Genomic DNA, 25,081 nt, shown 5'->3' with positions numbered 1-25,081 from the left:
CCCGCATACTAAAGCAAAAGGACTTTCACCAGTGGATGTACGCACAGAAGTCCGGTACCCATATAAAGCGAAAGGAAGCTTTTCATGCCAATCTTTGTAATTCTCTGTCATCTTCTGGATGATTTTCTTGATATTTTTGTTAGCTGCCTCAACAGCCTCGTTCATCTTGGGACGATAAGGAGATGAATTATGATGCTTGATCTTGAACTGCTCACATAAATCATTCACTATCTTGCTGTTGAAATTCGTGCCATTATCAGTAATGATCCTTTCGGGAACCCCATAGCGACATACAATATCTTTTCTCAAGAATCGGGCGATAAAGTTACTTGTCACTTTAGCATAAGAATTTGCTTCCACCCACTTTGTAAAATAATCAATTGCAACCAGGATGAAACGATGTCCGTTGGAAGCTTTGGGCTCGATAGGGCCAATAACATCGATACCCCACATTGAAAAGGGCCAAGGTGCTGCTAATACCCGCAGAGGGTTCACTGGGACATGAGTTTTATCAGCATAAATCTGGCACTTATGGCATCTGATCGCATATCTAATACAATCTCTTTCCATGGTAAGCCAATAGTAACCGGCTCGCAATATCTTCCTTGCCATTGAATATCCACTCGAATGAGTACCACATATTCCTTCATGAATCTCTTCCATAATCTGCTTGGCTTCATCAGTATCCACGCATCGAAGAAGCACAAATCCCGAGCTTCTCTTATACAATACATTTTTATCCAAGAAAAAAGAGCTTGAGAGCCTTCGGATGGTGCGTTTGTCATTATCTGAGGCCTCTGGAGGGTATTCTCCTTTCTCCAAATACTGTTTCACATCATAATACCAGGGTTTGCCATCAGGTTCTGTTGCTATATTCAAACAGTGTGCCTGAATTTCACGTTTCTCAATCTTGATAACCTCCACTTCTCCTCGAGGGTCCAAACCAAACATGGCTGCCAAAGTGGCCAAAGCATCTGCCATCTGGTTTTCTTCTCTTGGAATATGATCAAATTCCACACAGTCAAAAAATTTGATTAACTTTTTGATGTGTTGATAATACGGGACTAACTTGGCATCCCTGGTTTCCCATTCGTCACACAATTGCCTGATCACCAATTGAGAGTCACCATAAACCTGAAGCTTTTTAATCCCAACATCAATAGCAGCTTGAATTCCCATGGCACAGGCCTCATACTCAGACACATTATTGGTACAGTTGAAATAAAGCTTAGCAGTAAACGGAGTAACTTTTCCCTCTGGAGAAATAAGCACAGCCCCAATCCCATTACCAACGATATTAGAAGCGCCATCAAACAACATAACCCATCCGTCCATATCTTTCCGACTCTCCATTTCTAAGGACAAGATTTCTCCATCTGAGAACCTTGGATTCATAGGCTGAGAGTCATCAATCGCCTGCTCTGCTAAGTAATCTGCTATTGCACTTCCCTTCACTGCCTTCTGGGCAACATACAAAATATCATATTCTGACAACAACATCTGCCATTTTGCAATCCTCCCTGAAAGAGATGGTTTTTCAAAAATATACTTGATCGGATCCATCCTCGAGATCAACCAAGTAGTGTGATACAGCATATATTGCCTGAGCCTATGCGCAGCCCATGCCAATGAACAACAAGTCTTCTCTAACATGGAGTAGTTTGTCTCACAACTGGTGAATTTCTTGCTCAAGTAGTAGATCGCATGCTCTATCCTCCCCGATGAATCATGTTGCCCTAACATACATCCCATCGAATTGTCCGATACAGTTAAGTAGAGAATAAGCGGGCTCCCAGCAACCGGAGGCATCAAGACCGGTGGATTTTGTAAATACTGCTTGATTCTCTCAAAGGCACTTTGACATTCATCATTCCATTCTGATGGGTTATTCTTCCGAAGTAACTTAAAAATTGGCTCACACGTAGTTGTCAACTGTGAAATGAACCTTGCAATATAATTGAGTCTGCCCAAGAAACCTCTGACTTCTTTCTCAGTGCGAGGATGAGGCATTTCCATGATCGCCTTCACTTTCTCAGGATCCACTTCAATACCTCTTCTGCTGACAATGAAACCCAACAACTTCCCCGAGGTTGCACCAAATGTGCATTTCGAGGGGTTCAACTTCAATTGGTGCCTTCTCAACCTCTTGAACAGCTTCTCCAGGTTAGTCACGTGATCTTCATCCTCCTTTGACTTAGCAATCATGTCATCCACATACACCTCAATCTCTTTATGCATCATATCATGAAACAGAGTAACCATGGCTCGCTGATAAGTAGCTCCCGCATTTTTGAGACCAAATGGCATGACTTTGTAACAAAAGGTACCCCATAAAGTGATGAAAGTAGTTTTCTCCTGATCTTCCGGTGCCATCTTGATCTGGTTATATCCTGAGAATCCATCCATGAAGGAGAACGCAAAATGTTTAGCAGTATTGTCTACTAATATGTCAATTTGGGGTAAAGGAAAGTCATCTTTCGGGCTCGCCCGATTAAGATCCCTGTAATCCACGCACATCCGAACCTTACCGTCTTTCTTTGGGACTGGTACGATATTTGCAACCCAATCAGGGTATTTTGCTACAGCAAGGAATCCTGCATCAAATTGCTTTTTTACTTCATCTCTAATCTTCAAAAGCATCTCCGGCTTCAATCTTCTCAACTTTTGCTTCACTGGCAGACAATCTGGTTTCAATGGCAATTTATGGACCACTATGTTTGTATCAAGTCCTGGCATATCCTGATATGACCATGCAAAAACACCCTGACATTCATGTAGCAAACCTATCAATTTGTCTCTATCTCCTCCTTCAAAAGCTGCACCAATCCTAACCTCCTTTTTCTGATCTTCAGTTCCCAAGTTAACAACCTCAGTAATTTCTTGGTGTGGCTGAATTATCTTTTCTTCTTGATTAACTTGTCTCAACATTTCTGGCGATATCTCAAATTCATCTTCAGTGTCGGAATCAGATTCAACATTGTTAATGGGTGCCCCAAAATCTGGTTCATTCGGTTCATCTTTTTTATTATCATCAATTTCAGTCCTGTTAAAATGGAATGTGTGAGATTTGGATTTTTTAGAAGTGATGTGTGAAATGAAATGAATAGATGTGAGAATTATGAGCAACGATTTTTGTGTATGATAAGCATATCAGAATCATCAGAAACATGAGAACATGCAAAGGCCTTACTATGCGAATTCATCAAAAGATAAAGTAAAGACATGCTCATTACAAAAACCCAATCAGTGGCCATGAGCTGGGTCACAGATCATAGTGCACATGGATATTACTCTTGAAGGCTGTTGATAGAGACTGGCAATTCAAAACTGGTCCAGTTGTTGAGCTTAAAACCTGAAGGACATGGCAAGGCTTAACAGCAAAGTTTTGGTCATTCCCCATAATAGCAACATGGAATTCCTCAAACTGCTCACATAACTCCCCAAAATTTCTGACTGTTGGATTGCTATGTTTTCACTTCCGTATCATATCCATGACTGCTACCAACATATGCTCCAGCCTGTGCTGTCCATCTTCTAGTGTTTGTAGCCCCATCTCTAGCCGGGCTATCGCTGCACGCATGCGATCTGATTGTGGAGATGCTGCAATTACTGATGAGGAATCACCAGGTGGTGATGCTGAGGGACCCTCTTGGGTCTGCTTCTTTCCAGCAGAAGTTGTTTTCAAATGGTTGATGCTCTGAAGCCATGTCCTTCTTTCTAGCATGGTGACCTGATATCCCAAAGATGCTTGAGGCCGAGGAGGTCGAATGCTTTTGAACAAAAGCAACCTTGTGATAAGCCGTGGGAAAAATAACTTCCCCGCCTTTGTTGGCTTCGTCTCGACAAAATCCTTGGCTTTGAAGATAATGGCCAGATAGATCTTCCCAATATCAAACCACTGCCCTTTATACATAGAGTATAAGACTGACAAGAATGTTCCTCGTCGTTCTTGCTCATGGCTAATAGGGCACAGATTTTTCCTGACAGCATCATCCAGCAACCACATCTTTGAAGGCAAGTAAGCACGACGTGTAGCGTTGCTGTGCCTATTCTTTTTTCCTCCACACATATCATCAACAATTTTCTGCTTTGACGCACAGATCGGTTGTCGAGATCCAGTGGGCTTATCATCTACTGGTGGATATCCCAAGCAGCAACACAGATCTGCTGTCGTGAATTGAACTTTTATACCACCTAGAATGACCTGATAAACCAGTTGATTCCTAGTCCGCTCACTTCGTGGTAGCTCGATGAGAGTGTGATAGAAGGAGCGAACGATCTGAGGATACACCAGTAAGTCATTTTCTGGATCTGGGTCTACTAGAAACAGCAAGGAATGCTCCCTCAAGTAGCGCATCGCCCATTTGTTGAGTGCTTCTCGCTGTACCGTTTCGTCGATTCTACATTCAGGAATAATTTCAGCTTTGTTGAACAACGCAAGCCTGGACTGTAATCTTGAGGCGATGGTGCGCGAGCGTCTCGGCATAGCTCTTGATCTTTGTGAGAGAACACACTTTTGTCAGGAATGATTGAGATGAAGATGGAGATGAAGATAGCTCAGAGAGAAAACACACTTTTGCAATTGAGATGGAGATGAAGACGGAAATGGCTCTGCATATACGAAGACATTTGCGGTGCCTGTCACATCAGTACTTACTTTACTGTCACCATCCACTGTTATTTTCCCGCTTGAGGACAACTCTTTTCTTCCTTCTTTTTTTTCAACTAAATAATAAAAAACAAAACTGTCACACTCAACCGTTTATTTCCCGCTTGAGGACAAACTTTTTTCTTTCTTTTTTTTTTTCTTTTTTTTTTTTTTTTTTTTCAAATAGATAATAAAAAACAAAACTGACACACTCAACTATTCATTTCCCGACAAACATTTTCTTTTCTTTTTTTTCTTTTCTTTTTTTTTTCTTTTCCTTTTTTTTTTTTCAACTCAAATAAAAATAAAATAGAATAAAAAAAAAACTTTCGCACTCCCCAAGAAATTATGAATATTTGCACAATGAGACAGGGTACATAACGGACGGTCAAGACCTAATCCAAGTAGGATCTTTTAAACCGTCTGATAGGAGATTCCAACAGTGGTAGAGAACACGGCTCTGATGGTGATGATGGTAGTGACGGAGAATCTGACAGCTATGGGGGCCGAGAGCTGAGAGTAGAAGATGACGGTGATGATGAACATAGATCACAAGTCTCTGGAAGCTCTCTCTTGTTGTTGATGCATCCCTCTTGGTTTTCGTCTTTGGTCATGTAATCTTTCAAGTGCTTCATATCTGACAACTTCACTGGCTTTACAATAGATTCCTCTGCTCCTCCTCCCAAGCATCTGTCAATTCGAGTCACTACGATCTCAGATGACATGATTACTCTCAGATGACATGATTAACACCGGAATCTCTCTCAAGGCAAACGATCCCTTGATTTTCTTCAACAACTCATATCTTGTCACTCCAGGCATACAGTAGTTGGTGATGATCAGACCCACCTTCAAACTATCAAACCCAACAGAACAATCATTCTCCTCATTTAAACCCAGAAACTGAAGTACTCTTATTCCACTATCCACCGCAGTCACTTTACAGGAAGTAATCTTGACCAAACTATTCTATCAACAAGGCTGTCATCGATAGCCAAAACATGAATCTTTTCAGAATCAGACAAAGAATGATTCATTCCAACTCCATCAACAAGAAAATTAAGAGTCAATTTCCTCAAAAACTGCACCAGTATTTTTTACTGTTCATTTTTCATTGTTTGAGCAATGCACAACTGTAATCTTGTGTAATAAGGATGGCAATGACATGAGTGAAATGGTTTCTTTTTTTTTCTTTTTTTTGTTTTTTTTTTTTTGTTTTTTTTTTTGTTTTTTTTTTCATGCATGACTATGAACTTATTAGTTTGTCAAAATGCAAAAAATGTGTGTAGTGAATGCATGGTAGTATTAAAAGAACGAGTGTAAGATGTGTATAAACATGTATGAGTGATTAACAATCATGCAAGTATATATGGACATGTATGGACGATTAACAGATGTACAAGTACATATGGACAAGTATGGATAATTAGCATATGTACAAGTATATATGGGCATATAAGAGTATTCAAGTATATATGGACATGTATGGGCCATTATGTTTGTGCGTGATCATAACCTAGGCTAACATATATGACAAATGTATAAAGGATGTACATGTATGGTTCAATGAATGTATATACACAGGTATGTATCAAGTACATATAAACATGTAAATGAGGAATAAAGGTACATGGTATTTAAATGTACAGGAAATAAATAGAGTTAAGGATAGGAGAATCCCCCATTGTTCCTAACAAAATCAGGTTCCTACCAATTTCTGAAGGTCTCGAACCGGATCTAGGGTTATGTAATGTGCATATGGGTGGCATATCTAACTATAACGCGGCTACGCGAGAGGCCACTGGATCAGGTTAGTTCACACCCCATATCTGGAAGTGGAACCCATCCCCCAATATCTTGAAGGGACGTCAATCCAGGAGGATGTTTTTCCTTGCTTACGTGAGGACAAAATCCATCAAAAGCAAAGATCAACCCTCACTAATCACTAGTAGGACCCGGTTTTTATGGGTCATTTGTGTGCATGTGAATAGTGATGTGTGTGCGGGGGAATCATACCATATCCTCAATAAACACTCAAATTTTATCAAACCAAAAACCTGTTATTTTATCTACAATCATGAACAAACACATTAGATTCCTCAAAATGTTGAAAGAAAAATGTACAACAAAATAAACAAATCAACCAAATAGGAAAACACTAACAAAAAGGCCCGACCCTTTTGGTACAACAACCAATTTTCCCCAGTGAAGTCGCCAGCTGAAGCAACCGGCTTGAAAAAAACAATGAAGTCGCCACCAATTGATTTTTAGGATGCAATTGGACATCCGTTCTGGTCTACGAGAAAAATGGGCAAGGGGGTCTATTGAGCATGGGGAAGGTGTTAGGCACCCCACAACTCCCGAAAACGGTTACCTTTGAATGTTTTCCCATTTGGCTTTGATTTGTTTTTGAAAATCCCATTTTGATGGGTCTTATTGGAAGGTAATGAAAAAAAAACCCACTTGGAGTGGTTTGGACAACAAGGTGCACGGGATCATTGGGGTCATTCCCGACTTGGCCAAGGATTGGAGAAAACACCACTTGGAGTGGGTTTGGATATTTGAAAAAAAAGGGGTTGCACGGGATCATTGGGGCCATTCCCGGCTTGGCCAAAGATTGGAGAAAACACCACTTGGAGTGGGTTTGGATATTTTAAAAAAAAAGGGGTTGCACGGGATCATTGGGGTCATTCCCGGCTTGGCCAAAGATTGGATAAGGTACCACTTGGAGTGGGTTTGGATATTTGGGAAAAAGGACTCTTGAGGACTTGGTTGATGTACCAAAAGGGCCCACAATCAAGGAATAATGTTCAATTCAAGCCTTACTCACAATTATGTTCTTCATGAGAAAAGAAAGAATCCATTTATGACTCATTGAATGAGTCAAATATCTTTAAACTCACCGTTGAATCCGTAAATAAATTCTCCTAATCCCTAAAAACATATTTGCTTTCCGAGTCCACGAAATCCAAATGTTTTGGATGAATGCCAATGGAACCCCAATATCTTGAAGGCTCTTTGGTATTTAATCAAAACATAAGGATTCCATAATTTAATCTTGATGTGTTTTATTAACATGAGACGGCTTGGATTAATTCTAATGACTAACGCGTTGCTTTCATTTTTATTGCACTCAAACAATCCTAGCATACATCTAAGCATCATGGCATAGTGTGAGAAATCAAAGTCCTAAGCATGCATTCTAATGCAATCATCATTCTCAAAATCATCTCCTAATGTCTATATGCTTCTAGCACCCTAAACATTTATGTATGCATTTCCACTATTTTCCACTATACCATTACAAGGATTTACATTTTACAAGGATACGTGACAAAAACGAAATTTATACAAATGTACAAAAACCCAATATTGCCCTTGAGACCCATTGCTCCAATCCGGCCCAAATCCTCTAGGTATGCCCCTCGGTCCAAGCGGTCCCAAGCCCGATCCAAGCCCAACAAACACAAACATAAGAATGGAGGGTTAAATGGTGCTCAATAATCATAAAAACTCAAATCAAATTAATTATATATATATATATTATAGACATGCATACACAAACACATATATACAAACACAAATGAAATATATATGTACACACCCTGTATATATACACACACACACCACATATATATATATATATATACACCACACACACACATATATATATATATATACGCACCTACAGATATATATATATATATACACAATATACTGCACCCATATATACACACACCTATTGTACGCACATACCCACACACACACAACATATATATATACATTGTAGACCAAACACATAGATATATACCATAGTATATATACACGTACTGTACGCATATACACACAAATACACATGCCATATATATATATATACACACCTGCACTATATATATACACACACCGTATATACATATATAAACACATATGAACACATATATATAAGCACATATGAACCGGTATATATACAAACACATACATATAGATATCAAAAACCCAGCATATATACATATACATACACACACACACACACATATATATATATATATATATATATATATATATATATATAAACTTGTATATATACCCAATACATCACAACATTCAAAGAACATATGTTACAGCCGGACCAACATAAGTGAGTAAAAACCTTATTTCAATAGTGAGCAAACAAGGACATAAACCTTCAACAATCAAATCCAAAGAAAGAAAGCCAGATCCAAGGAATCAGAAAAAAAGAGATGCAAAGTAGAACTACAGGAACATAAATAGTGAAATGGAACAAGAAGTGTCAAATATGAGTGGATCTATTACCTTCCCGGAAGAACAAAACCGAAAAGAATCAAACTCCTTCTTCTCTTCCTTTTCTTCTCTTTCCTTTGGCCTTTCTTCTTTTCCTTTGGCCTCCCCTCCCCCTTTTTATTTCTTTTCCTCCTTAAATCCTGCCACTTCTTCTCTCCTCTTCTTTCTTTTTCTTTTTTTTCCTCTTTTTTCTCCACTCTCTCACGCCACCTCTCTCTAATTTATTTTTTTCTCTTTCTTTTCTCCTACTCTGCCCCACGTCTCCCCTTTTTTCTTCTTTCTCCCCCTTTTCTTCTTTTCCACCGATTTCACTCCCCTTTTTCTCTTCTTTTCTTTTTTTCCACCACCTTATCATTTTGTTTTATTGTTTTTTTTGTTTCTTCTTTTTTTTTGTTTTTTTCTATTTTTTATTTTTGTATTTTGTTTTTGGCCGGACGAAAACCGGTTACTACAGATATGGAGTTCCCCGATATATCATTACTGATAATGGGAAACCATTCTATAACAATCTAATGGACAAACTTTGTCAAAAGTTTCATTTTGTCCAACACAATTCCTCCATGTATAACGCAGCAGCAAATGGACTTGCAGAAGCCTTTAACAAAACTCTCTGCACTTTGCTAAAGAAAGTTGTCTCCAAGTCAAAGAGGGATTGGCATGAAAGGGTAGGAGAAGCTTTGTGGGCCTACCGAATAACTTATCGAACACCAACACAAGCCACACCATATTCTTTGGTTTATGGCGTTGAAGCAGTAATACCACTGGAATGTCAAATTCCGTCTCTCAGGATTGCTATCCAAGAAGGCCTTACTACAGAGCAAAATGCTCAATTAAGGTTGGAAGAACTTGAGTCCTTAGACGAAAGAAGATTGGAAGCTCAAAAGCGACTGGAATGCTATCAAGCTCGTATGTCCAGAGCTTTCAATAAAAATGTACGTCCTCGATCATTTCAAATAGGAGACTTGGTCTTAGCTATAAGGAGGCCGATTCTGATCACTCGACGGACTGGGGGCAAGTTCCTACCCAAATGGGATGGACCATATGTAGTCACGGAAGTCTACACAAATGGTGCTTATAAAATTATCGACAAGGACGGTCTACGGATCGGACCTATCAATGGAAAATTCTTGAAGCATTTTTACGCTTAGAATTAAATTGTAAATACTCCTTGCCCATATGAGTATAAACTATGAATGGCATCAAAAAAAAAAAAAAAAAAAAAACTCGCTAGATTGAAAACCCGAAAGGGCGGTCTAGGCAAAAATAAGAGTTAAAAAAAAAAAAAATTTCCTTGGAACTACGTTTGACTTGATCTCCTCAAAAGGAGTACGTAGGCAGCTTGGGAAATTCCAAGTTCAGTCAAATCAAATAAAAAAAAAGACTTTGTCTTTTAGTTCAAATCCAAATAAAAATAGAAGACTTTGTCTTTTATTTTCAAGTTCAGTCAAATTCAAAGAAAAAAATTTCTTTGTATTGTCATTTCGAAAAGACAAAATCAAAGCATGTAAGATGTACATTCATGTTATGATTTAAGGTTCCTTTCTTTAATAAGAATACCTTTGTTTGATGTTATATGTGCATACTTGATGGTGCGCCAAGTTATAGCATTAAAAAAGGAGCAAATGAATTCATTGATATGAATGTTCATTACATAAAAAATAAAAAAAATAAAAAAAAAGCTAATCGAAATGACAAAGAATAAATAAATAAAGAAGTCTAATTCTTCTTGATCCAATTCGCTAGCCCACGGAATCTATCTTCCAAAGTTGCCTTCCGTCTAGCAATTGACTCAGCTGTAGTGGTATCCTTAACTTGGATCTTCTCTAGCTTTGAATGTGATTCCTTCAATTGATTAAGGTCATCACTTTCTTTCTTCATTTTCTCATCAATGGAGTCACGTTTGGAAGACAAAACATTATCTCGCTTCTCTAAACGAGAAATTTCAAGTCTAACTTCCTTTTGTTCTGCTTCTATCTTGCCACGTTCCTTGGTCAAGTCTGGAACAATAAGCATATGAGCAGAAATAAGATCTCCCAAAGAGAAATGCCAATTTCTCCATGCCTCGTCACAAAGGTATTGGTTCCAGGACACCATACCTCACATAAAGCCCGATATGCTGAAAGGGGACGATGATATTCCATCGTTGCTGCTTCGACTGCTAATGATAAATCCTCCAAGCCTTTATCCTTAAGGAGTCCAGCAACCCGTCTGGACCACTCCCAAAAGCCATTTAGATATGAAATCTCTCCTCTGGGGTTCAAAGATGTCCCCCATCTAATAAATTTGTTCCCAATATTCTCGGCAATCAAAGGCCGTGGGATGAAGTCATCCTCATTATGATGTGGTGCAATACACAAGTAAGGTAGGCCTGGACGACGGGCATTCGTGGATGCCAATTCCTTTGATCTGCTAATCAAAGACATATCCAAACCTTGAAATTGATTAACGTTGGGGATAGCAAAACGGCCAGTCATTACACTGTTGATGTGAAATTTTAGATGACCCGGCATGCCTATAGAGGAGTGAAGTCCAACAAAAGCCATCGGAAAACAAATTGTTTTCCCTTTAAGTTTGGGATTACTAGATTCTGTAATCTATTGTGGATTAGAGTTTGAGCTACTCTCAGAATCCATCTTCAGGGCTGAACACAGTTTGCAAGAAGCAATATCTAAATTAAAAAAAAAAAAGCTGCTGAAGGGAAAAAAAAAAAAAAAAAAAAAAAAGAAAAAAAAAAGAAGCTGCCGAAGTAAGAATATATATACACATATGTATACATGTATATGTATATGTATAATGCAGCCATGCAACATCACAACCACGAAAGTCAAATTTGGTTGTCGTAAAGCAAAACATATATATATATATATGGGATGCAACAAGGAAGCACGGTGTTGTGTAAAAAATATATATATATATATATATATATATATATATATATATGAAGCATATATATGCCAAACCACAGTCATCTCACCTTCTATACGTGGTGTGGAGTATTCAAACTCTATGGCATACATTGGCTTTATATAAGTCTAAATCTCCTATATCAAGTGAGATTAGTTACAATAATACAAATCAAATTGTGATTAGATAAAACAAATTTTATTAGATAATTCAAGACTTAAATTATCTAGTCTTTGATAACTTAAGTCTTGAGGGGGCATTTGTAGACATAAAAAATTTGCAGCCCAATTAAATAAAATAGTGGGCCCTAAATTAAAATAATTTATGAAGCCCAAAATATTGTTAAATGGATAAAATCTAAGATAAATACAAATCAAATCAAATTCAAATAAAAAATAAAATTAAATTAAAGAGATAATCATTGATTAAGTGATTTCTCTACAATACCCTTAATGTCAAGGGTTAAGGCCAAGGGTACATAAGTAAATTCCACTTCTCCCTTTGCCTATAAATACCAAGCTCACTTGGAAAAAAAAAAGAAAAAGAAGAAGAGGAGTAGAGAGAAACTATCTAAAGACTCTCTCAAATTTCTTCTCTAAATCCGGAATTCTTAGAATTCCTTCAAGTCTCAAATCCAAGTCAAGTCTCGGAAGTGAAAAGTCCAAGTTCTTTAAATCCGGAATTCTTAGAATTCCTTCAAGTCTCAAGTCTAAGTCAAGTCTCGGAAGTGAAATTCAAGTTCTCTAAATCCAGAATTCTTAGAATTCCATCAAGTCTCAAGTCCGACAATCAAATCCTAAATTCAAGTCCAACACTCAAATCCAACTGGATTTTATTACAAATTCGTAGAATTTGTTTGAAGCACTCAACTAAAATCAGAGGATTCCGTATTCGTGTGGAATACGTCAAAAGAAGAGATCAAATCCACTTTGATTTAAATATTTGTAATTTGTATCAAATTCTAAGTGTATTTAATTTATACTGAGGAATTTGGTGCGTACAATGGTATTAAGGGTTGATCATGTTTCCTAGCACTTTCTCAAATCACCTTTAACACAGCACCCACAAAAATTATATGTGTTTACTTTCAAAGGAATTTCCTAGTTATTTCTTGGAGGATCTTACCGCACATTTTTAAGCACGTTAAAGGGTTGGGGGTTGCAATTTTAACCAGAGAGTGAGATGTCGCACTCATAAGGGAACTTCCTTGTATAGCTCCAGGAAAGTGTGTATGAAGGAACAAGTTTCAAAGAAAGTTGAACACACCATACGTACAAAAGAAAGAGAGAATGTCTTGACATTTCTCGCCTTACACTTCCAGTTGGTTTCAGTTAATATGGAACCTCCTCATCAAAACCCTAACCCTAATTTTACTCACTATCATTGATTCATTATCGTCATCGGACTTTGAGTTCTCAGAATATATCGACGATGTATACAAGGATGATCATTCTTCGCTGCCGAGTGTGGTGTCATCAGAGAACATCGGGGCCAGCTCAATTACGGGGCATAGTGTTGCAACATCAAGAGATACAACCATGCAAGTGATTCGCTATATATCTATATTTTTATGTATATATATATATACATAAATATATAGGTATTTACTATTGATCGATGAATGATCGGCTTTCGTTTGTTTGATTCACATGTAAGAATTGAGATGTAGATTGTATTTTTTTTTCGCCCCTGACCCACATAATGTATTAGTCCTTTTGGAGGGAGACGTAGACCATTATGGCAGACTAAGCAGAAAGGTCACAAGGGACCTTCCTCTTTAATTATATATATATATATATATATGGAGAGAGAGAGAGAGAGAGAGAGAGAGAGAGAGAATTTTGAAACACAATGCGAGTGAATTCAAAAAAAGTTTAGGAAAGCTAGGCCTTGGACAGGAAAAGAAACTGAAGAGAGCTTGGGAGCTTGATCAAAGAATTGTTGCTGAATACATATCAACAAAAAGAAGAGCCTGATCAAAGACTTGTAGTATTCAGGGTTATGAACAATTCAGATTGGTTCCTCATGGTAGGAAATACCTACAGAGCCACTTTTGCTCACTTTCCAAGACAACTGACGGCATGGAAACTTCAAGAGAAATTTCTATCGATTTGATTTGATGACCTTCTTGCCCGTAGAAGTAAGCAAGATTGGTTGAACAACATAAAATCGTTTCTCTTTTGTGTGTGATTGATCTTGATTTTCAATTTCTTTATTCCATTCGCATTGGTTATTGCTAATCGTATTGATCATGAACACCTTTTTTTCAATAAAATTTTACCCATGTCTAGTACATTATTGTGTTACATAATTTGTGTATTAGTAATGATAGGGATCCCAACGGTTGATATTCCCAACAGCAGCAACTAGTATCCTAATTATTCTAGTCGCTAAAATTGTACACATAAATTTTCATATGCATCATGTGATACATGTGGAGTCTATATTACAAGATGAAATAATATTCGTTAACTTTTCATATTATTGGTTAATTTCTAACTTTCTAGTTTTAGAAGTTTGTCTTTGTTACTAGCTAGCTAAAGACACTGTCTCAAAAAGATTTATATCAATGACAAAAGTAGTTTTATATTTTGTATGAATTACGGTAATTTGTTAGGCAGTAGAAGCTTGATATGTGTACAACTCTAATAAGCCTTGCCAATGTCGATAGACTTACTCTTTTGTGTGTTGACAGGAGAGAATTACTTAAAAATTTAAGATAAGACTTTGAAACGAGAATGTCATTGTCGTTAAACGATGGATCACGTGTAGCCCAACCCTAATTCCGCCCTTGATTATGATAGGGATCCTAGTAGTCGTTATTCCAATTGATGAGTTGTACGCACATGATTTCATGTGAATCATGTGGGATATATGGAACACACGAATTTAGTTGAATTATATGCGTTCAACTCAGCAATTGATAAGTTACGTTCCGATTAATTATTGCAACCATGCATATGGTTTCGTGCAAAATGGTTTCCAACATATATGTATTTATGATGTACTGGTAATTTAGATTAATTGCCCTCCATTACGTGCCTAGTTTCTTACATAATCACATGATTAACCCTCTACAAGTATACAAACGTATCAGACTTTTAAGTTTTAATACTCTCTTAGACTCATAGTAGTAGAGTCTTTTTTTAGGTATTATTTATAGAATCTCATGGTGATTGAGCTGATCAGTATTTGGACTCCGACCAATTAATTAATTCTAAAATGAATCCTGTTTTTTTGACCGAGAACGATACCATACAAGTTTGCCCTTTAGACATTTGATACGTGTTGGCCCGTGCGCACAAAAGTTTCTTACTTGACAAGAAGATAAGTTGGGTCAAAACTCAACGCGAGGCCCTAAGGATATTACTCCCTATGGAAATCGAACTCATAACCTTCCACGACCAAACGGTTACCACCCAAATGCTATACAATGGGAATATATCATATTTATCTCTCTCTATATCTCTATAGAGATCATATACTTACGTACTCACACACAGAAACACACAAACATAACATATACATACATACATACATATATATATATATATATATATATATATATATAGATACAGATCACTTTTACAGACTCGAAATTCAACGACAAATAAAGCATGTAATTCTTCTTATATCTGACTCTCATTTTTATTGTGTTTTATTACAATCATTGCATTTTGAATCTAAAAACTACTAAGTCTGAAAAAATGATCCGCATGTGAGAAAGCTTCGTATCTATATGTGTGTGTATGCTGTATGCAAACCCCACATCACACTCAAATACTAAATGTTAATTAGGATAATCTTGCTCTTATTTTTCTCAACCATGCCATATATGTGCATTAAATCCGCGATTTGATTTCCAACTATCGATAGTAGTGCCCACTGATTTGTGTTTCAAGTTTCAATGGTCTTCCGGATCTCAGTATTTTTTGTCCCAACTATACTAAATACTAAGATGGACACACACGAATCATGTGGGGTCCATGATTTTGTGTGGATCATGTACGTCTATCTCAATATTTAGAATAATTTAGACAAAAGACATTGAGATCTTTATCATTTTCGTTTGGGTTTTGATTGGCCTTTCAAAGTGGAATTTATAGTGTATACTGTATAAATTCATTTTCCTTCTTTTGCAAGGCCGCTTCAAAGTTTTTAATATGCATGATGACATGAATTTGAGATTATAGTTAAATAGTATTTACAACCTTGGCAGGAATTTCTATAAATGTGTAGTTGGGGGATGCCATGCGAAGAAGAGGGTGGAGAGGGCCAGAGAAGACTCAAGTTATGTGATAACACCATATGAGGGAAAGGACAGCCATGAAAGCCCTGGTGTGGTCTATGACAACCAGATGTCCCCCAATGCTTGGAATTCTCCAGCATCTCTTCAGGCTTCCTCTTATTCTTGAATTTATTGGCTTCCACATATATTATATACCCTTTACATATGTAATATATATGTATATAAATTCTCTCGTGCGAATTTAAAATAAAGACTTAAAATATGTGCATGTATATATATGAATCCTGCAATTTTTTGGGTTGTCCTCATAGGCTTCTTGAACATTTGGACTTGACCCATTATATTTGTATGGCTTTTTTTGAGTTTAACATTATTTATATATATATATATATATATATATATAGAGAGAGAGAGAGAGAGAGAGAATTTTGAAACACCATGCGAGTGAATTCAAAAAAAAAGTTTAGGCCCTGGACAGGAAAAGAAACTGAAGAGAGCTTGGGAGCTTGATCAAAGAATTGTTGCTGTATACATATCAACAAAAAGAGGAGCTTGATCAAAGAATTGTTGCTGTATACATATCAACAAAAAGAGGAGCTTGATCAAAGACTTGTAGTATTCAGTGTTAAGAACAATTCAGAATATTGGCTCCTCATGGTAGAAGATACCTACAAGAGGCCTTGAGGGAAATACCTAAACCCTTGGTCTTCCTTATTACTAAAGCCTCACCCTCACAATGGATTAATGTACCAGTACTTGCTATCCTATGTAATTTCTATTCTTTCTAATAAATTCTGATTTATCAAAAAAAAAAAGGAGTCAGTGTTGTCAGATGATTTTCTTAGGTCTCCCTCTCAAGGCTTCTTGTAGCTATTGGATGGGAATCAATGTTTCAGTTGGTGTTCTTTAATCTCTCCTCTTTATGGGGCTTCTTTTGTTCTGCTTTCCTTAAATGGCATGACTTCAATTCTTAATTACAGGAAATCAAAGAGTATCGAAATTCTGTGATAATTATGGCTTTGATATTGAAGTTTCTATCCTTCTACAAGACTAACGAAGATTGGAATATCCATTATGGATCAAAACGGTCAACCTCTGAAGATAGGAAAGTTAATATTGATACAAAAAGATTATCCCCCCATAAAAAAATTCCTCTCTTATTTTAGCCTCATTTTCTCGTGGAGCGAGTCAAAAGGGGCTGTTGATTTGCTGTAATAACAATATGATGCTTCCATGGCTTTCCAGATTTCATCTAGTTCTGCCCAGTACGGATTGGGTTTGCGTCTTGTTGATTGGAGTTTCTTTTTCCTAGAACTTTCTCATAGAAACTTCAAGAGAAATTTCTATCGATTTGATTTGATGACCTTCTTGTCCGTAGAAGTAGGCAAGATTGGCTGAACAAAGTAAAATCCAGTGCCTGGTCAATTCAATATAATTCAGTTCCTGGTAATGAACCAAAGATTGGTACATTTCTCAATGTCTCATGAAAAGTATACATTCTTTTCTACTAGAGTCAAGCAAGTCAACCATCCAGTGACCCTATGTGTATAATCTCAATATCGAGGTTTTTTTTCCTAGAACTTTCTCACATCACCTTCAACACCTACACAAATTATATGTTTTTACTTTCAAAGGGATTTCCTAGTTATTTCTTGGATACCACTCATCTTACCCACATATTAAAAAATCAAAAGATTGTAGCAATAAGTAATAATAGAAAATTAATTTATAAATGTCCACAATGATTTTTCACTTTTTTTAAAATCATTTCATGACAACCTCTTTTAGAATAGTATCAAAAATATATTTCTCAATGTAGACAACTAAATTATCATTTAACCATTGATCGTTCATTTTATTCCAAATCTGATTCTTAACAATCTTCATCGTAAAAAATGCTCTCTTTACTGTAACAGTTATAATTCGAGAATCAATATCAAACTTAGAAGTCTATAAATCATTGTGTATACGCTAAGTGTTGTCGTATCAATAATTTTTTAAGCAAGATTACTTAGTCATTTTAGTTCCAGGAAATCAATACCAGAGAATCTCATAACAAGATAAAAGTTTAACCAAGAGAAGAGTCATAGTGCAAAGACAAACATGCAGTGTAGGCTGCGACTACAGATGTCGATTGAGGATTTAGGGCTCGAGACCAAGATATTTAGACTAAAGTAGAGTCTCGCTGACTGAGGGAAAGAAAGGAAGAGAAGCATGAGATTACTTAAAAATCTATCAAATATCACTTAACTATTTAAATATTACTAAACTACGAAAAGTCAAGGTGTACAATTTCCCATCCCTTTCCCTCATGTGCAATTAGCCACTCTTTCTAAGTTTGCACTTTGCAACTTACTAAAAAGTTAGAGAGAGTGGTTGATCAAAATAATTGAGAGCTTAGAGTGTCTTTGGATTGAGGAATTTGGGGGAAAGGGAAAAGAAAAGGAACAGAGTTTCCTTCTAATTTTCGTATTTGGATAGTTTAGAAAAAAATTAAGGGGAGCGATTTGAAGAGAATTGAGGGGAAGATTTCATTAAACTATTCTCTCCAAAATGAGATCATTTAGAAAGAAGGGAGGGCTAATTAAGTTATTTCTAAGTTAAAAACCTATTTTACTTTGTACATAGTACTTTAATATAAAAAAAAAGATAAATTAATAAATTAAACTAATTTTATTTCCGTTCTTTTTCTTTTTTTATCTATCCAAACAAACATGAGAGAGAAAAATATTTTACCTCCCATTCTCTTCCTTCCTTTTGGTTCTCTTTTTTTCCCCAAATCCCTTAATCCAAACACATTATAAGAAAAGCCAAAAATACTTTTTTTTAACAAGAAAGAGTAATTGTGTTATTTAGGAAATATAAACTTGATGGGACGGACCAATAGTAGGATTGGTGAGGATAATAGAATTATAGCTTAGATGCCCGTTACTATGTATAACATATAACCATATATATATAAACAACAATCTTATGAATCTTAGTATTTTTTATCTAAGCTATTTTAAATATTGAGATGGACACACATTTCATACGTATTGCACGCGGAGTCGATGATTTCTCAGAGTTCAACATTTGAGATGTAAAAAACCTTCGAATCAGTATCATTTTTGATGACCGTAAGGAGTCTCAACGTGGGCCCGAATTGTCTCCTGGAGGCTGGAAGCACATTAAATGAAGCAATTTGGCACCACAAAGTGACCTTCCTCTTATTTTATTTTATTTTTTTATCAGATGACCTTGCTTTTATAGCTTCAGGAAAGTGTGTAGGAAGGAACAAGTTTAAAAGAAAATTAAACACACAAGACAAAAGAAAGTAAGAAAGAAAGAAAGAAAAATAAATAAATAAATAAAAAGGAGCCTCATTCGCATTATAAAGGTAGCACATGTCTTGATATTTATTCCCCGGCCCCTTACATTTCCAGCTGGTTTCAGTCAATGGAACCTCCTCATCAAAACCCTAACCCTAGTTTCACTCATTTCAGCAGTCCATTCGACGATCCATCATCGTCGTCGGACTTCGAGTTCTCAGAATATATCGACCATGTATTCAAGGATGATCATTCTTCGCTGTCGAGTATGGTGTCATCCGAGCACGTCGGGGGCAGCTCAACGGAGCATAGTGTTGCAACATTAAGAGATACAACCATGCAAGTGATTCGCTATATATCTATATCTATATTTATATGTATATATATATTGATCGATGAATCGGCTTTCGTTTGTTTGATTCGCATGTAAGAATTGAGATGTAGATCGTATTCCTTTTTTGGAATCGCAGGAACAAGAACAAGACGGAAGAGACACAGAGGATTGCATTTAGGACTAAATCGCAGCTGGAAGTGATGGAAGATGGGTATAAATGGAGAAAGTATGGAAAGAAGTCTATCAAGAACAATCCCAACCCAAGGTAAGGACATATATGCCTTTGATTTCTATCATCTTTTTTATGCATATATTATAGTGAATGCTTAAAGATACTAATTTTGGGAAACATATATATTGCTTAATTATTTAAAATTTCTTGAAAATATTTATTTCTTTCTTTCTTGTTGTTTTTTTAAAAAATAATAATAATAACAATGCTTGTATCAATACTATTCATACTACCAAGAATAAACTTCCACATTAGTCTGGCATAACCCAGTCAAGTAGTTTATAAGTAAAATTCAACTATTCTCACATTGAAGACGCATTTTTATAGGGTTGAGAACCAATGATAACAACTCATGAAGAACAAATCTGTGTAGGTTCCTAGCTAGAATGAGTAATATTTTTAATGTGTTTAGGATGTGAATTTCAACAAATACAGGCTATTCTATAGTTTGGTGAAGCTAAGTCTATAAAAATGATCCGCATGTGAGAAAGCTTCATATCTATGTGTGTGTATGCAAACCCCGCATCACACTCAAATACTGAATGTTAATTAGGATATTCTTGCTCTTATTTTTCTCAACCATGCCATATATGTACATTAAATCCGCGACTTAGATTTCCAACCATCGATAGTAGTGCCCGCAGATTTGTGTTTCAAGTTTCAACGGTCTTACGGATTTCAATATTTTTTGTCCTAACTATACCAAATATTGAGATAGACACACACGATTTCATATGAATCACATAGAGTCCACGATTTCGGATTTGAGACAAAAAACAGTGAGATCCTTAACATTTTTGTTTGTGTTTTGATTGGCCTTTCAAATTGGAATTTATAGTGTATACTGTATAAATTCATTTTCCTTCTTTTGCAACGCTGCTTTACAGTCTTTAATGTGCATGATGACATGAATTTGAGATTATACTTAAATTGCGCAGGAATTACTATAAATGTGTAGTTGGAGGATGTAATGTGAAGAAGAAGGTGGAGAGGGACAGAGAAGACTCAAGTTATGTGATAACAGCATATGAGGGAAAGCACAACCATGAAAGCCCTGGTGTGGTCTATGACAACCAGATGTCCCCTAATGCTTGGAATTCGCTAGCATCTCTTGAGTATTCCACTTATTCTTGAATTTATTGGCTTCCACATATATTATATCTTTCATATATATATATATATATATATATATATATATATATATATATATATATATATATGAATTCTCTCATCCAGACTAAAAATAAAGACTTTAAATGCGTGCATATATATATGAATCCTGGAATTTTTTGGGTTGTCTATAGGCTTTTTGGACATTTGGACTTGACCCATTATATTTAAAGCACATTCTTGAAAGGGAGGGGCGGGAATTCTAATTGGCTGGAATTATTGTTTATCTCAAGGAGGGCAAAGCCATGGGTTCGAGGGCAACATTCTGATTTTTTTTTGAGTTATTTATTAATGATGTTTTCAAAATGATAGAAAACAATATTATAAATCAAAAGGTTGTAGCAATAAGTAATAATTGAAAATTAATTTACAAATATCCTTGATGAATTTTTCACATTTTGAAATCATTTCATGACAACCTCATTTGGAATAGTATCAAAAATATATTTATCAATGTAGACAACTAAACTATCATTTAATTATTGATCGTTCAATTGATTCTAAATCCGATTCTTGACAATCTTCACGACAGAAAATGCTATCTCTATTGTAACAGTTGCAACCAGTAGAACCAATCCCAAACTCAAAAAATCAATGTGTATACGCTATGTCTTGTAGTATCAATCATTTCCTAAGAAACATTACAAACTAGAGAATCTCGTAACAAGATAAAAGTTTAACCAAGAGATGACTCAAAGTGCAAAGACTAATATGCAATGCAGGCTGCAATTGCGGATGTCGATTGATGATCTAGGGTTTGAGACTGAGAGGTTGAGACTAAAGTTGAGTCTCACTGACTAAGGGAAAGAAATGAAGGGGAGCGTGAGATTACTTAAAAAGATATCAAATATCACTTAACTATTTAAAATATTACAAGACTACTATTGATGTAATTTTCTTTTCTTTTCAAAAATTCTTGCCTATCCTTTCCCTCATGTGCGTCAGCTCCGGGCTAGAATTGACTGCAATTCCTCCTTGAGTTTGATTTCCATTGATATGGTCTTAAGGGTTGATCATGTTTCCTAGCACTTTCTCAAATCACCTTTAACACAGCACCCACAAAAATTATGTGTTTACTTTCAAAGGGATTTCCTAGTTATTTCTTGGAGGACCTTACCACACATTTGTAAGCACGTTAAAGGGTTGGGGGTTGCAATTTTAACCAGAGAATGAGACGTCGCACTCATAAGGGAACTTCCTTGTATAGCTCCAGGAAAGTGTGTACGAAGGAACAAGTTTCAAAGAAAGTCGAACACACCATACGTACAAAAGAAAGAAAGAATTAATGTCTTGACATTTATTCCCCCCTTACACTTCCAGCTGGTGTCAGTTAATATGGAACCTCCTCATCAAAACGCTAACCCTAATTTTACTCACTTCAGCAGTCCATTCGTTGATTCATTATCGTCATCGGACTTTGAGTTCTCAGAATATATCGACGATGTATTCGAGGATGATCATTCTTTGCTGCCGAGTATGGTGTCATCGGAGAACATCGGGGCCAGCTCAACTACGGGGCATAGTGTTGCAACATCAAGAGATACAACCATGCAAGTGATTCGCTATATATCTATATTTTTAGGGGTTTTTATCTATAAGGACAAAACTTAAAAGTTGTATTCCAACAAGTACAATCTAAAAAAACCTTTAGAAAAAAGGACAAAGCAAAGCAACTTATCACAATACCCTCCTTTCTCCTTTCTTCTTCCTCCTCTTTCTTCTTCCTTGTGCCTTCATATCGGAAGTTGGTCGTCCGACCATCATTTTCGATGAACGAACTATCGAAATGAAGCTCTAAGTCAGCCCGATCAAAGCCCAATCATCACCAACAATAGAAAATCACTTGAGTATCCAAAAAAGCTTCGTGAAATCATGGTTATCAATTGAAAAAAGAGTTAGATTCGACCAAAACGGCCAACGTCGGCGACCATCAACACCTCCAATCAACTCCACAGTCCAAGACACATCACCTTTGAGGTTTTATTGTTTTTTTGAATTTATTTTTCCATCTGAAATCGGATTTGAATCTGCAAATATTATATTTGTTCGTATATGATATTATATCTGTTTCGTATCTATTTTGTATCTGTCAATATTCTTTTGAAATCGAATACGAATATGCAGATATTATATCTGTTATGATATGTCATCGGTTTTGGTTCTTTTGGAACTTCAAACAGATAACATTTCATTAAGAATAGATAACATTTTAACAAAACAAATAATATTATAACAGAAATCATATTAATTGAAACATATAACATATCACTTGCACTTTGCAACAGGAATCAGAACCAAAAAAATACGAAAAATCACCACAGAAACTTTCAAAAATAATGATTGATGATAGATCAAAGGAAAACTACAAGTCTCGTGGTGAGTATGATCAGATCTAGAAATTCAAACACCAAGAATATCCAAAATCAATAGGATCGCAAGGTGAATCATTATAGAAATTCAAAATTGATGGCAAATTCATATTAGAAAATCAATTTCACGAAGAAAATTGAAAAGAAAAATATTCCCTACAGTTATAGTCGTGAAAGATGAGCTTTCATAAGTGAGAGAGGAATTTCTGTAAACTTTATGATTAATTTCTAAAATTTAAATAATTAAACTGAGGTTATTTTAGTCATTTAAAAAAATTAGGATAAGAGTTTGTCCTTTTTGGAATATTAGTTTAAAGTACATGAACTTTATGGAATAAGACTTTTAAGAATGTCCCTATTGGAACAAAACTCTCCCATGAAGGACTTATATTTAATTTTCCCATATTTTTATGTATATATATATATACATAAATCTATAGGTATTTTTTTTTAATTGGTCGATGAAGAATTGAGATGTAGATTGTATTTTTTTTTCGCCCCTGACCCACATAATGTCTTAGTCCTTCTGGAGGGAGACGTAGACCATTATGTCAGACTAAGCAGAAAAGTCACAAGGGACCTTCCTCTTTAATTATATATATATATATAGAGAGAGAGAGAGAGAGAGAGAGAACACCATGCGAGTGAATTCAAAAAAAGTTTAAGAAAGCTGGGCCTTGGACAGGAAATGAAACTGGAGAGCTTGGGAGCTTGATCAAAGAATTGTGGCTGAATACATATCAACAAAAAGAAGAGCTTGATCAAAGACTTGTAGCATTCAGGGTTATGAACAATTCAGATTGGTTCCTTATGGTAGGAAATACCTACAAAGCCACTTTTGCTTACTTTCCAAGACAACTGAAGGCATGGAAATTTCTGTTGTCTTGGAAAGTAAGCAAAAGTGGAGAAATTTCTATCGATTTGATTTGATGACCTTCTTGCCCGTAGAAGTAAGCAAGATTGGCTGAACAATATAAAATCGTTTCTCTTTTGTGTGTGATTGATCTTGATTTTCAATTTCTTTATTCCTTTTGCATTGGTTATTGCTAATCGTATCGATCATGAACACCTTTTTTTCAATAAAATTTTACCCATTTCTAGTACATTTTTTTGTTACATAATTTGTGTATCAGTAATGATAGGGATCCCAACGGCTGATATCCCCAGCAACAGCAACTAGTATCCTAATTATTCTAGTCGCTGAAATTGTACACATAAATTTTCATGTGCATCATGTGATACATGTAGAGCTTATATTACAAGATGAAATAATATTGGTTAATTTTTCATACTATTGGTTAATTTCTAACTTTCTAGTTTTAGAAGTTTGTCTTTGTTACTAGCTAGCTAAAGGCACGGTCTCAAAAAGATTTATATGACAAAAGTAGTTTTATATTTTGTATGAATTATGGTAATTTGTTAGGCAGTAGAAGCTTGATATGTGTACAACTCTAATAAGCCTTGCCAATGTCGGTAGACTTACTCGTTTGTGTGTTGACAGGAGAGAATTACTTCAAAATTTAAGATAAGACTAATTTGAAACGATCGAGAATGTCATTGTC

General features: G+C 35.9%; 2 protein-coding genes across 2 annotated transcripts; both read left to right on the top strand.

The window, feature by feature from the left end:
- Positions 1–12,856: 12,856 nt before the first annotated feature.
- LOC119991561 lies at positions 12,857–16,269 on the top strand. Its single transcript, XM_038837905.1, has 4 exons — positions 12,857–12,877; positions 13,029–13,079; positions 13,186–13,398; positions 16,048–16,269. Exons 1-4 carry the CDS (start codon positions 12,857–12,859, stop codon positions 16,267–16,269), a joined length of 507 nt encoding a protein of 168 aa, XP_038693833.1.
- Positions 16,270–19,890: 3,621 nt separating this feature from the next.
- LOC119990417 (probable WRKY transcription factor 51) lies at positions 19,891–21,152 on the top strand. Its single transcript, XM_038836315.1, has 2 exons — positions 19,891–20,013; positions 20,919–21,152. Exons 1-2 carry the CDS (start codon positions 19,949–19,951, stop codon positions 21,112–21,114), a joined length of 261 nt encoding a protein of 86 aa, XP_038692243.1. The 5' UTR covers positions 19,891–19,948; the 3' UTR covers positions 21,115–21,152.
- The last annotated feature ends 3,929 nt before the right edge of the window (positions 21,153–25,081 follow it).

This window comes from Tripterygium wilfordii, chromosome 22 (assembly GCF_013401445.1).
Source record: "Tripterygium wilfordii isolate XIE 37 chromosome 22, ASM1340144v1, whole genome shotgun sequence".
NCBI lineage: Eukaryota > Viridiplantae > Streptophyta > Magnoliopsida > Celastrales > Celastraceae > Tripterygium > Tripterygium wilfordii.
This window is presented reverse-complemented; position numbering and strand designations above follow the sequence as displayed.

Coding starts and splice junctions, on each gene's coding strand:
- LOC119991561 (XM_038837905.1), top strand. CDS start 12,857: ATGGTATTAAGGGTTGATCAT. Junction 12,878..13,028: donor TGGTATTAAGGGTTGATCAT/GTTTCCTAGCAC, acceptor AATTTTAACCAG/AGAGTGAGATGTCGCACTCA. Junction 13,080..13,185: donor CCTTGTATAGCTCCAGGAAA/GTGTGTATGAAG, acceptor AGTTGGTTTCAG/TTAATATGGAACCTCCTCAT.
- LOC119990417 (XM_038836315.1), top strand. CDS start 19,949: ATGGAAGATGGGTATAAATGGAGAAAGTATGGAAAGAAGTCTATCAAG. Junction 20,014..20,918: donor AAGAACAATCCCAACCCAAG/GTAAGGACATAT, acceptor TAAATTGCGCAG/GAATTACTATAAATGTGTAG.